General features: G+C 47.4%; 1 protein-coding gene across 2 annotated transcripts in view; it reads right to left on the bottom strand.

Annotated features, from left to right (window-relative positions):
* The window catches only part of PNPLA7 (patatin like domain 7, lysophospholipase), a 1,876,659-nt gene that overhangs the window by 479,741 nt on the left and 1,379,456 nt on the right, over positions 1-17,462 (bottom strand). For both annotated transcript variants that reach the window (XM_085610534.1, XM_085610541.1), the window contains exon 27: positions 4,093-4,249. In XM_085610534.1, coding sequence (XP_085466660.1) covers positions 4,093-4,249 — 157 coding nt within the window. The remainder of the gene's footprint in view (positions 1-4,092; positions 4,250-17,462) is intronic.

Here is a 17,462-nt window from a genome sequence, read left to right as displayed (position 1 = left end):
AATAACAAGCAGGCAGGAGCCAGACGTCACCGCGCCTGCCTGAGCGCTCTCGGCTTCAGAAATGTACAGCAAGTGGCGACAAATGGCCTTACTTGAAACAGAATCGAACATGCAGTGTCTCCTCATTACCAACAGCAGGAAGCAGGGACATGGCAAACTACAGATGTTACACCAGCCACGCAAGAGGATGCTGAGTAGCAGAATGTGCTCGCAACAGCTGTAATGATGTCTGAAGTGGCATGCCCCAGCTCAGAAACCTTGCATTATGATCATCTAGAAAACTCTCGCCAACAAATGGCCAAGCACTGGCTGGCAAGTATGATTGTGGGGCACATCAAAAGATTGGGACAAGATAAAAGGGTCTTGCCAAGTCCCGCACCTGCCTTCCATAGGTGGCAATTATGACTGAACACAGATAATCTTGTGAATGCTTCACAGCACTTCCTTAAGTTTAGGGATTAGTGGATAAGGACAGTATATGACTGGGCACATAGGAGGGGTCCAAGAACCAAGAGGTTGATGGCAATATATTTTCCCAGCTTCACTTTTATAAATCCATTTGGCAAGATAAAACGTGGCTTGTAAAGCCGCTCGCCACTCCTCCAAACATGAACAGTTAGTGGTTGGTGAAGCAGGATTTTCGATATGCACAAATCGTATATTGAATCACAGGTGAGTAACAATTTATTATGACGATGTTTTTCATCGAAGGGTTCTGAGTGGCATCAAATAGGATATCATCTTTTTTTTCACTTGCGTTCTTATCTCTACTTATGTTCGGTTATGTTAACTAGACAATGAGAAGAAACCGCTAGTGGTCTATGCCGTTACTCAGAACCTCAAATAGTAGCCTTGGAGCAAGCTTAAACTATGTCTGTTGATGGTCATGGAAATGTCAAAGTTTATAGTTCTAGAAATGAAACAAGTCAATACCCACACAAAGGGGACACATCTCAATTTGCCCAGAATCTATTCCACTGGCACACTTGCATGGCTTTAGTACAAGACTTTTCTAAAGACAACTGATTATCAAGTACATCCATTGGTGAGGCCTACCCCTCTGCATTCCAAGCCTGAAGGCAAAGGGTTTAAAGGTTTTGATGGAGTACTGAGCCCCCAACCCTTACTGAACAAGCACTTGCAGTGCAATAGGTCTCGCATTTGCAAGAGTTCGATCTATTGGACTTGTAAATAATAATGCTTTTTATTTATGTGTTTAGAAAACCTGCAAGCGGTGGGTAAACGCCGCTTGCAGGTTTATAAACACATAAAAAAAAGGTATTATCATTTACAATGCCAATAGTTGAATCTCTCACAAATGCGAGACCTATTGCACTGCAGGTGCTTGTTAGAACTGCTGCTGCTGAGCACCGACAGGACCCGGCCCACTTAAAGCCCTGGTGTAGATTATAAACGGTGCTCTGGTGAGGCGATGCTCACTGAAAGCCTACAGCACCTGTGTATTTAGGGCCGTTTAAATCCCCATATGGCCAGTTCATGGGTGGAGGACGACAGAAAAACAACGAATGAGTGGAACGTAACGCCAAAGAAACTGGAACTAGTACTCGCGAGGAGAAGCTCTCCAGCCGGACAGACGGTACGACAGAGTTAAGTTAAACACAAAGACGGACGAGCCCTACATGGAAATATTCCTATTGCAAACAATATCCTTCAAGCACATTTTCCCTCCTAAACGAAACGCAGCTCTCTTTACTATGTTGGCGCGTAACAGCACCCGCTACCACATGCACACACATGAACCCGATCTCCTCTCTTCACAGTCCCCCGAGCTCGGCTGCCCCTGTCAGATGTTACAGGTCTATGAACAAAAAACACACACACACATACCGCTAAGACTGCAGTGGGAACAAAGAATAGAAGACCCCAAATGAGGGTTTTCACTTCGGCGAGGGTGACTGCGGGAGCACCAGCCAGGACTTGCCTTAGTCTCCTAGGGGAACGCATTCCACGGCACACCTGATGGCTCCGGAGACAGTGGCGCAGCTTTACTGGTCGGGCGTGGGTCAGAAGAGAAAAATCGCATTTGCCACAAACCTTTCACAGCAGCAGATTTTTATTAAACGCGCACTAATATCTTCAAGGAAATGTTTCCCGTTGATCAAAATGAACGGCCTGTCTCCAAGAGGCAGATGGACACTTTGAGACACAGAACAGTAGAACACGCTCATCAATTCGTATAAAATATTCTTTATTGCCAACCAGAATTATGAGGGGAGTAATTCTGGCAAAAACTCAAGTAATCTGTGATTAAGTGAGCCGCTTCATAAAAAGCTATCGCCATTGAGCCATCGCGCTTTCACTTTAATGGAAAAAGTGCCTACACCAAGTAATGAAGGAGACCGTGTAACGCCGCCAGCAAACGATCCAGTCTGGATGGGCGGGGCCACAAGGAGACAGGGCGATAACAAAAAAGCCTCACTTTCAACCGGAGGCCAGCGTTTAACATAAATGATGACGCCATCCAATAAGATTGATGGGCGGGACTTCAAGTCCCCTTCCGAAATCATCTCGATCATAATAAGCCTTACAGAGCGAGGAGCGCATGCGCGCTCCAGCGCTAGGTCTGTGAGACCTAAAAAGGAGATCCACTCTTTTTGGCAACTTGGCAGAAAAGAAAACATAATATGAGGTCAAACAGAATTAGGGTTACCCCCGGACAGTTTTATACGGGCATGACCGGCATTTTAATATCATGCCGGTACACACATTAGAAAAATCACCTAAAGCCGTTATTTATTCCCCTTACAAGAAAGCTCTTTCAAATGTGTTCTACGGCAGCCCTATTGATCCCTGACTGACAACTGAAGTGAACAAAGGCAGAACGGCCATGTTAAAAAATGAATAGATTATTCCAAAACGTTCAACTCAAGAATCATGCCTGGGCCTTTGTAGAATCTTAAAATGCGAGCAGAAGGCCGGTATTCTTGTCAAGTCGCAGCCCCATACAGAAGCCATGTGTACTTGGACAAATCCAACACAATTAATGCTAACTTTGCTCCATAGGGCCTCCTTCATTGGGTATCTGTGTGATGGTAAAGAGCGCATAATGCATCTGAATCTCCATTGGAAATCCAAGAACAGGGTCCCAGTCACCCCTAATAGGAAAAGTAGCTACCCCAAAAAAATGTTTTGCTGAACTCGGGGTCCTACTGCAATAGTACCACGAGTCTTTGCTTTGGCAAAAATATTTTTTTTTTAAATCACAAAAGTCTCAAATGGGTCACTTCTAGAAGTTCCAGTAGCTAAGGAAAAGCCACACCCACTCTAGCATGTTTACATGCTCAATAAAAGTCCATAAAATTGGAGTACGGTAGTGTGCTGCCCGAAGATATAGTGAAATTCAGTGAATGGCCCAGACTAAAATCAATGGCCAGTGTTGCATCTTCTCCACTGTTGGAAAACTGGTTTTAACCAAACATTTCTCATGTTAGGGTGGAAGCTCACAATTAGAAGAACCTTTGTAACTACTCTCATGCCTACGATGAGGTCAAATTAGCAAACTGCAAATTTTCAGTGTTTTCTATTCAGTACAAATCGGATGAATACTTGAGAGACTTTTTAATATGGATGCAAAAATAGACATTGTAGATGTCCGGAGAGGCTATTGAGGATGTCTGGTGTGAAGGGTCATTCTTCCAGTAGCCTCCTTCTTTTTGATGACTAGAAAGTACCTTCAATAAATTTCATTTAAACATGTTTTTAGATATCTCTTTTACATCATAGCCCTGTCTCTCGTGACTGTGCTAGTGGGGCCTTGTGATGGGTGAATAGATCTTAAACGGGTGAAACTGAACTACATTTTTCAAAAGATAAGTTGCAACCCCCCTACTCAATCAAAATGACCCAGCACAACAAGGATTAAAGAATTACCTGCCTGGGCATTTAAGGGATCCTGTGATTATCTTCCTTTTGTAAACCCTGTATCACTTTCTGGTATTGGAGAGCCTTCTGTGTTGCATGTGTTACGTATACTTCCAACGCCCCTTCACTGATTTTCATTTCGCCTTCTATGATACATTTATTACATATATGTCAAACATGCTGATTTAGATTTCGTAAGCGCCTCCCTACCTTGGCCCACTCTCTGGCTTTGATTTTTATCTGGTTGAAGCTCCGTTCCTCAGCGTAAAGTGCCCCCATGAAGGATCCGATGGAAGTGCCGCCCACCATGTCGATAGGGATGCCAGCTTCTATCAGAGCTTTGATGATCCCGACCTGGGAGAATCCCCTGTACAAAAGGAACGGGAAAAACATCTTAACAAAAGAGAGACCACAACCAAGAGAAGTTCAACTCAACAAGTGCTGTGAAAATAAATCTATGCTGTTACTTCGCATACATTGTAAGGTAGTGAGAAGTGAAAACCAAAATGGAAAAACCATCAAATGTGAGGTATCTTACGAAAATCTATACCCAACACCGCTCCTTCTCAGCCACCATTCTTCATGGTAACCTTTTCCAGAATCAAAGCACAGACAATGCTCTGCGTATGTAAATTCTCACTGGTAATCGCCCTCTTTTGCATAAGAGATTTCAATGAAAAGATCAAGGGTGCCATCAATATCATCACACCAGCTTTGAACGAGAAAACTAAGATATTACTCTGGATGCCTTAAGTAATTTACAGTTTAAACAGTAACTTGGATGACCGCTCAAATTACCGGGGTGCCCCCAATAATTCATTGGAGATACTTCCATCAGACAACCCCATAAAGTAGCTGTCTGCACTACCAGAACATATAGTTATTTTTAGGCAAAAAGCTCAGTCTTGCAGAGTATTTGAATAGAAAGACCACAGGGCTTGCAAGAGGGCTGTAAATCCTCACAAAGACCGGGTCAGAGAACAGAAGGTCGCACGCTCCTTCACCAGAAATGCCCACCGTCAACCAACATGCAGAGCACAAAGGGATGGGGAACGAAACAAACGTGAGCCTTCATGCTAGAAAGGGAATACAAGACTGCATGTGATGTAACACTAAACAGGCCATCAGCTAACAACCACAATTCCGGAAGTCTCTTTCACCTGATTAACACTTGTGGAGAAACAAATCGGTGCATAAGCCTCCCTCAGTGGGTAAGGACCTGGGACCTCAAGGTATTGTAACATGTTGGTTGTGTAACCTCATCCCGAAATTCCAAATTCACTTCTTTTGCCAATACAAACTGCCATGCAACCTAGTGCGCTAGACAACTTTATAAAGGTGGACGGCCCCTCTGCCAGAGAAGAACACGTAATTATTAGCAGGCCTATAAAAAAGGGTGCAAAACAGATGAAAACAGAAGCATGCGTTCCCTTTCAGTCTAATTGAAGGACAAGATAACCATTGTGCTGGGGCATATCTCAAGCCTTTGCTAGAATAAACATGGAACCTCGGAGTCTAGAACTGACAACTATTCTTCACTGATCAAATACATTTTTACTGCAAGACTGCAATAGTAACATGTTTACAATTTGTATATAAACCTATGGTAGTAAACCTGTAGGCACTCAAATAAAACATACAAGTCAAACAGGCGTGTCAGGACATGGGCTTCCAAACCATCCACCTTCCCTCTAGCATTCGCCATTTGGTAGCAGGTCTGGGCAACAATTTCAGCTTCAGCTTCAATCTAGGCGGGCAGAAGAGCATCATGAAAGAACCAGGAGCCTCCGCGTTCCAATTTGAGGACCTGAAGTATCCACTATAGTCAAAGCAGGATCCAAATAAGAAGCCCATGAGACACAAGCCATTGCATCTCTACTCCTCTGAAGCAGTTCGGAGATCCTCCCTGTTTCTTGTTCAAAGACACCACTGAGGGAGCAGTGACATCGCTCGTTAGGTTTCCAGGCTCTAGAACACTTTCCCCCACCAATTCCGAGCTTCCATGCTGTCACAAAGAAGGTAAATGACAATGAAGATAACTAGGTACCCAATGGCATGACTTTTTGGGAGACCCCCAGCAGAAGGAAAAAACCCAAGATAATTATGTTTGAACCCAAAGACCTGTTTTTATGAGTGTCAGCGGGTAATGTTAAAGCAAAGGAAGAGGCACAACAGGTCAAGAGAGAGCAGACTCTTCTGGAAGGCATAAAGAGATTGACACTTAATGCCTCAAACACCAAAGGGGAATAAAAGAAAAGTCTTCGAAAAGACTAATGATATTTTCAGAAAAAAGTAGGAAGGCAGTAAATTATTTGAGGAGAAGGCTCTGTTGCATAGTGGAGAGGCTGCAATAGAAGGGGCTGTATTTCTTTTGGAAATGAGGGATCTACAGAAAACTTCTTCCAATTCAGAAGCAAACATAATGCTGAAGGGGAGAAGTCCTCTGGCAAGGGTTGCAAAGGATGCCTGGGAAGAAAGGGATGCCAAAGGGGTCAATACAGTGCACTCCCTGGACACAGGAGGAAAAGTGTAAAGAAGAAGATTTGACTGCCACTGACGTTCAGGACCAAGAGACATGGTGGGAAATCAGAGAATAGTGGAGACACCATGTGGGGGAGAAGAACAAGTTACTTCCCTCCGGTAACACCTTATCTGGTAGAGACTCTATAAAGCCACAGGTTCCTTACCTTAGAATTATCTCCAGGCATCAGATTGGATCCAGAACATTTCGAGCAGTATCCCTGCACACTGGTAGGTAACGTCATTCGGCTCTGTATCGGTGGTGTCATCTGCTCAAAAAGTGACGTAAGTGGTACCTACACAGGAACCACCTCAGCACACTCGCGTCAGTTCATTTTCGCAACTTTTCACGCCAGGAGCGCAGAGCCATGAAGACTGACCACTAGTGTGAGTGTCTAGGGCCCAATATAAGGGGAAAAATTCTCAACCTTTATTCAGGTCACTGAGCGGGGAGGATGAGAGGGTCAGTAAGGATCTGCAGCTAGAAAGAATCTCTACCAGATAAGGCGCTACCGAAGGCAAGTAACCTAATCATCAGATATAGACTTCTAGCTGCAAATTCCTTATCTCAAAATAGATATCCAACCAATGCCTTCCAGGAGGCGGGTCTGCAAACCCAACTTACACCAGAAAGTCCTGCAGGACTGAACTGGCAAAATGCCCATTTCGATGGACCTGACTTGACCAGGTAGTAGTGCTTTGTGAAAGTGTGCAGTGAAGACCACATACCTGTCTGACAGAGGTCCAAGGGCTAACGCAGTGGTCACAGCTATGGCTCTGGTAGAATGAGCATGCAAGCCCTCAGGTGGGTCTTTTGGGCCAGTGCAATGCAGATTTTTATGCAGAGCACAATCCATCAGGAGATGGTACGTTTCTGCACAGCCTTCCCTTTTTTGGCCCCAACGTATCCTACAAAAAGTTGCTCAATCACCCAGAATTCTTTTGTGTGGCCAAGGTAGAAGGACCACAGGCTTTTTGGATCTAGATTGTGGTCTCCTCTTCTTCAGAAAGATGAGGAAGGGCAAAAAAGGTAGGCAGGGTGATCATCTGGCCTATGTGGAAAGGGCTGACTACCTTCGGGAGGAAGGAGGTACGAATTTGGAGCACCAGTTTAACAGAATAAAAAGTAGTGTAAGGCATGTGCACTGAGATGGGCACCAGAAAGGCATTTTTGATGGTTAATAATCAAAGAGGGCAGTTGTGTAATGGGTCAAAGGCAGCACGCATCAGAAAAGTAAAGATCAGGGCCAAGTCGCACTGGGGCATGGTGAATGGCCTGGGGGGGGTGAGGGGGGAGGGGGGGGGGGGGGGAGGGTTTAAAAATGTTGCAAACCTTTCAGTAATCTCGTCACAACAGTGACTTAAGAAAGGAAAGATGGTCCAGCAGCCGCAAAAACGAAGAAAAGGCTGAAAGAAGGTCCTTAACTGTGCCCAGAGCAATGCAAGGCCAAAGAAAGAACAAACCTGAGAAAGAGGAGCAGATAGGGTATCAGTGCTTTTTGATACACACTTTGCCACAAATTTGTCACAACTGCAGCTGTATACCAAGTTGGGGGAGGGACGGCAGGCTACAAGATTAATTTCACAAGTTTTGGGAGGATGCTCGAATGCTATCTACTGTTGCCGCTCAATCTCCACGGCCTGGAGGCAGAGAGCGTGCAGGTTCTGGTGCAGAAACCTCCCCTGCTGCTGCGACAGAAGATTCTCCTGAAGAGACAGCTTAACTGGAGGAACAATGTTCATGCTCAACAGCTAGGGATACCAGACTCTCCGTGCCCAATCCAGAGCTACATGATTACTTGAGACCGGTTGTTCCTGAACTTCGTGAAAACTCTGAACAGGAGTGGTTTTTGTGTAAAGGCGTGCAGGAGGCTGGAACTCCACTTGAGATGATAAGTGTCTCAGAGCGAGAGCGGCCTTAGAAGGTCCACAATGCAGAACTGCTGGCATTGTGTGTTCTCGACGATAGCGAATAGATCTAAAAAAACACACTCCACGCGCTTGGAAGAGGCCTTGTACCACCTCTGGATGGAGACGCCATTTGTGAACTGCTAGGAATCGATGGCTGAGATAGTCTGCCCTGGCGTTCGGACAGCCTGCAAGGGGTTGAACCACCAGAGAAATGCACTCGTGCCCAGCCTTGTCCAGAGACGCAGCGCTTTATGACAAAGGGTTCATAACCCCTCCTCGCCCTGCTTGTTTCAGTACCACATGGCGGTGGGGTTCTAAATGAACATCTGTATTAGCCTTCCCTTCATGGAGGGTAGAAAGGCCTTCAAAGGCAAGCGAATCACCCGAAGCTCCAAAATGTTTATGTGGAGTCCAGACTCGGTTGGAGACCAGAGGCTTCTGATCTCCACCTCTCCCAGATGACCACCCATTCCAGAAGTGACACATCTGTCACTACAGTCATCTCTCGTTGAGGTAGGAGGATGGGTCTGCCACAGACCCAATCGCTGTTTGCTAACCACCACTGCAGGTTTTTTGCAGTTCCCTCCAAGATCTGGACCATGTCGGAGAGATTCCCCTGCTGCTGCGCCCACTTGAACTTCAGGTCCCACTGCATAGTCTGCATATGCCAAATGGCATGTGTCACCAGCAGGATGCAGGAAGCTATGAGGCCCAGCAGCCTCAGAGTCTGTCTCTCATAAATCCAGGATAGAGTCTAAAATATCGGTATCATAGCCTGAATATCCTGAACTTGCCGTTTGGGAGGATGAACACGAAACTGCACCATGTCCAGACCAGCTCAGATGAAGGGGAGCATATGCAAGTGAGTTAGGTGTGACTTCGACACGTTGATTGTCAACCCCAGCGAGTGCAGGAGGTTCGCTGTAGTCTGGAGGTGAGAGACAAACTCTGGGGGCGAGCCTGCCTTCAACAGCCAATTGACGTGGAAGGGGAAGACTGGAGCCACAGATCTCCCTGCATCCACCGCCATCATCTTGGGGCGCTGGTATGGTCGAAGGGAAATACTGCAAACTGAAAGTGCTCATGACCCACCATGAACCGCAGGTAACACCTATGGGTGGGCAGGACAGGGATGTGAAAATATGCATCCTGCAAATCCAATGTTATAATCCAGTCTTCCAGGTCTAGGGCTGACAGAACCTGAGTAAGCAGGTGCATTTTTAATCTCTCTTGCTAGAATGGGACAAAGGCCTCTGCTCTTCTTGGGCACCGGAAAGTAGAGGGGAATAGCAACCACAACCTTTTTCTGATGCCTGCACCCTCTCTATAGCTCCCTTGCCTAGAGAGCCAGCACTGGCTGAGTAGGGAAAGATGGCCACCTGTCAACCGGTCACGAGTGGGTGACATGGGTAGTGGGGCAGCCACAAAGGGGAGGGAGTACCCACTTTGTAAAATCTGTAGTACCCAACTGTACCTAAGTAATCTTTGGACATCCCCAGAAAACCCAGTATTCCTCAGCCAGTAGCTGCAACAAAGGAGCACCAATGAAGAAATCACTCTGCCGAGCGAGGCGGTCGTGTCCAGACCACAACGAAAGGCGAACTTTGTCGCATCTCTTTCATCGACCCCACAACAATCAAGATCCTGGTTGCATGAAAAGTCCCAGAACCGCTCACAGAGCTGCACAAAATGGTTGCTGTCCCGGTCCATGTCATCTTCGAGTAAGTCACACAAAAAGAAGTGCAGGAAGTCAAAGGGGTCTTCCACTTCTCTGCAACCATCCAAATCTTCAGAGGAGGGCACATTAGCATTCCAGACCACACATCGCCACAGAGCCTCAACCAGGGTCAGCTCAGATTTTTGCTGGAGGGACCCCCGCCCAACTACGTAAGTTCTATGAGGCCATGTACCTCGACCCCTCTGGAGCGCCTTCAGGCCCCCTGGGTTTTGGGAGGGCCCTCCCAATTGATTCTCACCGGTGGGTAAGCTCTCGGTGCCAGTTGGACCCAATGGTATTGAATCCGGAGCGCATCGGCTAGCCAGACCAAGACCTTCTCAGGCACCCACTCCTGTGCCGACACCCCTGCTGCCATCGACGACATCCCCATCGTCCTAGACTCAGACATGGAGCACGACCAGTGTCACTCAATGCCCATTGCTGCACCATTCGGAGCCATGCTTTCCAGGTCAACGCCAGGGCCTTTTGTCCGACAGGCTTGGTACAGGGGATGAATGGGAGGGGTATGGCTATGGAATAGCGGGTCTCTTGGGCTATGATGGTGCGTAGGGCCGCTGAGGCCTCAAACCTTAAGTTGCCCTCAGTGGCAGTAAAGACTAATGTCTTGACAGAGATGTTTCAACCAGAGACTGCCCCTTCCGAACCCCATGAGGGCGGAGCAATGGGGCCGAGACTGAAGATCAGCCTCACTACCTGTGGGACTAATGTGGTGCCATTCGACTATTTGAGGACAGAATATCAGATGTCAGAGTCGCAATGGCTGCGTTACTGCCAATTACAACATATCCTCAGGGAATGTGTCTCACTAGAGAAAGAGACCCAGGAAGACTCCCCATTGTAGGGAAGACTGCTAGTTGCTAAAGTGAACAGCAAAGTTATTTTGTTGACATACGGCATCATAATGCAGAACACACAAGACCCCCTGCTACGACTGCGGGAAAAGTGGGAACAAGAACTGGGGGGATAGAGGACGAAGACTGACAGACAGCACTGAGCTTCCCTGCAGAGGTGGCATTAAAGACAAGTTTCCACCTGATCCAACTCAAACTTTTATGCCGCACCTATTACATGAGATCCATGCTGCACAAAATTGGCAGGGTGGGATGGAAGACACACTGCTGCACATTCTGTGGGACTGACCACACCTATGGGCCTTTTGGGAGGGGGTACGGAGCTCATTGGAGGAGGCCACTAGGTTGCCATTAGATCTACAACCCAAACTAGTGATACTGGGCATCTGGGGGATGACAGATATATCACAATACCAGAAATGGCTAGTAAATCTGGGCTGCATTTTAGAAAAGGATGACATCGCTCATAAATACGGTAGTGGGATTTCACCAAGCACGGAGACTGGTAGGTAGGCATGGACCACTGCAAGATGGTGGAACAGGAGGTATACTGTAACAAATTTTTATTTACATTTTCAGGTTTATCGTGATGAACAACCGACAAATCTTTCAATCCATTGGATTGCATATTACAGCATCTGGTTTCACACGTCACTTGTCGTAGACAGGAGAGTTGCTCGAAAAACAATTTGTAAACCCCATAGACTCTTGTAGTGAATATGTCACGTGAACTGGGGTATAACAGGACAAACTTTGGGAATGGTTATGGAATTTCACGCCCGGGCCTCCCTGTCTGATGCCAGGAAAAGTGTGTGGGTGTAACGTATCGATAAAGTGCAGTTGGTCTGCCTCTTAGGTTTGACCGGCAGGAGTGACGGTATGTGCCATAGAGCTGCCGGTGGTTTGGTCATGCCACCAGAAGAGGGAGAGCTTGGTCGGTCAGGATCTAAGACTGTGTTTTCAGGATCGTTAGTGTGGGTGTGTCACCGTCTTCACCGGGCGTCAATTGCTTAAAGCGATATAAGAGTAGGGCCCACTCCATTGAGATGGAATGCTTGCGTAACCCTCTCGCCTCCTCCTCCCGCAACGTCTCCTCCTCCGCTGCCGCCCATTTGTGTGTAGCTCCCACCCAGGCCGCGAGTGGGGGACCAGTGGGGGAACGCCCGTGCATGGCGATACTCCGTTTGGCTAACAACACCGCTAGGGAGATAAAACGGGTCTGCACCTTGTATTGCTTTTGTGTTCGAAAGATACCTAGTGCGCTGGCTTCCCATGTGCTCATGTATGTGAGCCCTCTGAGGTCCCCTATAGCAGTTTGAATGTGCTGCCAAAATGCTCGGATTATGGGGCAACTCCAAAACATGTGTTGGAAATCTGCGTCCTGTGATTAGCATCTGGGGCAAAGGAACTGCGTGTCTGGGTAGAATCGTTGGAGGCGTGCTGGTGTCAAATAAGCTCTATGGAGTATGTAAAATTGTATATTTTTAAAGCGTGCATTTCTGGATACCTTCTTGGGATACTCCAAAGCCCTCTCCCATTCCTTCTCGTGAAGTGGGCGTCCAATTTCCTCCTCCCAGATGGCTCGTAGGGTCGCCAACGGTTTATTAGTAAGCTCTCGTATGGCCTTATAGAGCCATGTGGTTAGGTGTCGTCCCGCTCCCATATGTAATATCGAGTGAATGACTGGATGTGTGTGTGGTTCCCCCCTCGAGAGGTCATGGTACGGTCGGCAGCTATCTAGCAGTTGACGGTGAAGCAGGAATTGGCCTGGGGGGAAGATCGTAGTCTTCCATAAGGCTTTGGAATGGCCTAAACTGTCCGTCCTCAAAAAGGGACTCCATCTCGGTGATGCCGCAGGTCGTCCATATGGTGAGCATATTGCTTGTGTAATGGTGTTCACGCTTGGGCCACCCAATTAATGGGAGTAGAGGGGGAATACAGGGGTGTCTCTGATGACATGCGGTGTATTCTTTGCATGCACCTGCGTGCCACTGCTACCTGTAGGGGATATATAAGTTTCGGTTTGGTGCCAGGTCTCCGCAGACGGCGGAGCTCCGAAATGGGTACCCGACCCGTTATGGTTTGCGCTTCATCTGTGTACCTGTCCGCCGTCCAGTAGGAGAGCCATTGCAGTTGTGCCGCTAAGAAGTAGGATTCGAAGGAGGGAGCGCCAAGGCCACCCTGCGTGGTGGGTAATTGTAGTTTTTTCAGTGCTGTTCTATGTCTGGTAGAACCCCAAATTAACATGCTGAGAAGCGAGTCTAGGCCCCGAAAGAAGGTTCTAGGTGGTATCACTGGTAAGTTGGTAAAGTAGTATAATAATCGTGGAACCATTATCATTTTGGCTAAGGCCACCCGGCCTACTGGGGCCAACGGGAGGCTTTTCCAAAACCCGACTGCGGCTCTGACGCCCGCCAACGCCCTACGATGATTACCCTAAAAAATATCAGCTGGGGAATGATAAAGACGGATACCGAGGTACCGGGGTGCTTCCGCGCTCCAAGGTACTCGCTGACTGCCCAGTCTAATGTCCTGAGGGGGTAGGCCCGGATGTAGTGGGTATATTGTGGATTTATCCCAATTCACCCGTAACGCAGAGGCTGCTGCGAATTCCGTTAGTGTCACCCAAAGAGGGGTTAAGTCTTCTGTGATGTCTTGCACGTATATTAAGAGGTCATCAGCTCACATGGAGACACTATGTATGGTGTCCGCTATGGGAATGCCCCACCGTGTTCCCTCCTGGCGCAACCGTATGGCTAGGGGCTCGACTGCCATGGCAAAATGTAAGGGTGACAGCGGACAGCCCTGCCTCGTGCCCCTCCGGACCGCGAATTCTGCCGAGATATATCGTCCCAAGCAAACACGTGAGGTGAGTTTAGTGTATAAGAGTGAACAGGAGGTATACTGAAGGCGAGGATGCCAAAGGAAGTTCGAAAATATCAGGGGCAACTGGGGCCAGGGACCCAAGTGAATGGCACAGATAGCATCACCAGATATGATCCATTTAGATGGGGGAATGCCGCGGGGTGGCTGCAAGGAACGTAGCTGGAATGTACGTATGGTTCTGTTTCTAGAAATACAGGAACTTTATTGGACGACGGAAGTGTGTGGTCGGGGGGGATTGGGGTGCGAATCAGCACAAAGTTACTGTATTGTTGTTTTGATGTGTATAAAATCAATAAACAAATTCTAAAAAAAAAAAAGAAGAAAATATCAGTTGACATGTTATGATTGCTCTCTACTGGAACTGATTTTGGCATATGTGTTTATGGACAGTATATAAACGTATGCTTTATTAACCCTTGCACCAATCAGGAAGCTGCATTACAGTGATTTCATAGCTATCAGATTGTTCACATCTTGCTGTTAACTCATAACTATACTCCATACAGTTTTTCTCCACTTCCCCCTGAAGACCTAATTTATTTATAAATGACAAAGTGACCCCACTTGTACCAGAATGTAAATATCCTTTCTTGGCTGTTGACAGAGGGCTGGCCTCCCATCACAGCAGGGTGGTCTCCGGCTTGAAGCATTAACAAGGGGGTTGCCTTTCTGCATTTGGTTGTGATTAAGAAGAGTAAAAGGCTGGGCCTCACCAGAAGGGTCCTGTTCATCTTGCACACACAGCCTCTGCGGTCCGACACTACCCCCTACCATATATACAGAAGCAGAGCTTCAGGAAGTGCAATCAGCAGCCCCTTACTAGCAAAGGGAGCCCAATCACCATCTCACCTCAGTGCCTGGCTCTCCAGCCACAGGAGTGGAGGCATATGCTTACGCTGTCTGAGGAAGCTGATCTCTCCCTCCATCTTTTGCTTTGCTACAACAAAGGGCATTGAAAGGATTCCCACTTTTCTTTTATAGTTAATATAGTGAATATAACTTGAAGATGAACATCACAAGACATCCACTCCAGCATTTGCAGAATCACCTTCTCAACGTTTACATATATACCCATATATTTTCGCACACTGCAACAATCTGCTTATGTTATGTTATGGGTTTGTAGAGTGTGACAGCTGCCCCAGCAAAGAGGCGTCCCGGAGCTGAAAGGCAGAGAAATGACCACACACAGAAGGGCAACAGGAAAGCCTACGGAAGGGAGAAAATTCTATCCTCTTGATGCTGCTTCCTCCAAGCACACCCTAAAACGTTTGACATTTGCCAGTATATGCGTCCAGCTATTACTTTATGCTTCCAGTATCGGAGTTGTTCAGCTGGCTTTGCTGGAGTGGTGGCCTAATGGTAGCGTAGCATCCGAAAGACTGCTCACTGCCTATCTAACATACCCAATATATCACTATCTTCGCATGCAAACATTGCTATTCCTCTCTACAGCAGAGGTCTTCAAACTTTTTGATGCCGAGACCCCCTTGCCAAACCTTTTTAGGCGTAAGGACCACCTTCTGACAACATTTTCTAGAAACTGGTACTCCTCATCATCATCTATCGACAACCATAAATGCCCGTTAGAAATGGCATCTTTTGGCATGTTTTGTTCCTTTCTGAGCTCCTAGTTTTGACTCTTTTTTTCTGGTTTAGATTCTCTGCGCACTATCTCACTGCTGTTCAGTGTTAAAGTGCATGTGCTCCTATTGTAAATTGTATTATGGATTGGTGTTTCCATAATTGACATGTTTGACTCACTAGTAAGTCCCTAGTAAAGTGCACTGAGGGTGCCAGGGCCTGTAAATCCAATGCTGCCGGCGGACCTGCAGTACTGAATGTGCCACTCACCCAAGCAGCCCTGAAAAGAGTTATCATACCTGCCACTGCAGTGTCTGCGTGCGGTTTGTAACTGCCATGTCGACCTGGCAAGTGCACCCACTTGCCAGGCCCTAATCTTCACTTTTCTTACATGTAGGTCACCCTTAAGGTAGGCTCAAGGTACCACTGTGGGCAGGGTGCCGTGTATATTAAAGGTAGGACATATACTGGTGTGTGTGATATGTCCTCGTTGTGAATTACAGTGTGTTTCATTTTTAGGTCTCGCTGAGCCAGCGCGCATGCGCTGCCCGGAGAGACATTTAGTATACAGGTTTTCAAAGTGTTACCCACATGATTTCAGGCCTGAAGCTTGAGTGCACGATGGCGTGCACGTGCACAGCTGCTGCTCGCACTCCCTCCTCCCTTCTCCCCCTCCGTTTTCGTCAGCTTTAATCAGGATCCTGTACTGCTGGCATTCCCCCCTCCCTTCTCGCCCAGCCCTTCTTGTCACCTCGGCTTGCACTCACCCCTCCTTTCTCCCCTTTCGGCCGCTTTGATGTTCTCAGTGAGCCGCGCGGCCAATGCTTGTTTAAGGAATCATCTACACGACCGTTTACAGCTGTTTATAAGCAAGAGCTTCTTGTTCCCCTTTGTCACTCGTTGCTATTCCTCTGCAGAAGCCCCATTGCTCACCCTTTCTCTGCCCCCCCAGTCTCTCTCCCTCCCTTTACATCACTCTTGTCTCTAGCTCTCCGCTTCTCCCCAACCCCTTATCGCCCGACTTTGTCCTGCCAGCTCCCAGGGGGTGCCCCCCCACCTCTCTATTCTATTGCACCTTCATTCCTAATTCTTTTACGTTCTCTGAGTTATTCTCCGTGCCTTGCACCCCATCTCGCCCCTCACTGCTTTCTGAACAATTCTCTACTCTTCTTTCTCCCTTTCTTGCTCCCCCCTTGCTTCTCCAATCTCCCCACCCATTCCTCGCCGACTTTATGTTTGGGCAGTCTCTATTTCTCTGTCATCTCTTCATCATCCTCTCTTTATGCCGTTTCTAGCTCAGCCTCTCAGCGCTACGATCTGACAGGTATCAGATGTTTGTGTAGCGCCCATTCCACCTACAGGCTGTCAAGGCGCTGGGGCCGCTTTTAACACTCATGTATGGTAGTGACATAACAAAGTTTTTTAAATGCATGTTAGGCTGGGATTACAATCTGTAAGTAAAACATCGATGTCCATGGAGACCCCTTCACTATTTTATTTTAGGTCTCCGCCAACACCCTCTCCCCTCCCCGATTTCTTCTACGTTGTCCTTTTCTCTCTGCCTTTATTTCCACCACATGCTCTAAGCTCCCTCCCTCTCCTCATTTTCAACATTCCTTAGTCTGCCCCCCATTGTCTTCATCTCCCGTTTATTCCCCTCTTCCTCTCAATCTCTTTTTCTTTCTCTTCTTCACTGTCGCTATCAGCCTCTACCTCCTGTCTACTTTAAATTCAACCGTACATCTTTACCGCTCTCGGGCCATCTCATCCTTGCTTCTGTGTCCCGCCACATCCCTTCTCACTCACTTTGTTTTCCATCTCGCTGCTGCTTTCAAGCATCTCCAAAATTCACCAACACTTCTTGTCTTTTCTTTTTTCACCCGCCCCTTCTCGCCTGCCCTCCGCATCATCTATCTTTTTACCTGCCTTTCCCCACGTCCATTCCCCTCTTTCCTACCCTGTCCCAGTTAGCTTCCTCTCTCCCCATTATGAGCCTCTGTCCCGCCTGTTTCCATTTGACCCCCTTATTGCTTCAGATTGGAAGCGCTCTACATATATTTGCACTTTTCATTCCACACAAATGTGCTTGC

Source organism: Triturus cristatus, chromosome 1_2, assembly GCF_964204655.1.
Source record: "Triturus cristatus chromosome 1_2, aTriCri1.1, whole genome shotgun sequence".
In the NCBI taxonomy this organism is placed as follows: Eukaryota; Metazoa; Chordata; class Amphibia; order Caudata; family Salamandridae; genus Triturus; species Triturus cristatus.
This window is presented reverse-complemented; position numbering and strand designations above follow the sequence as displayed.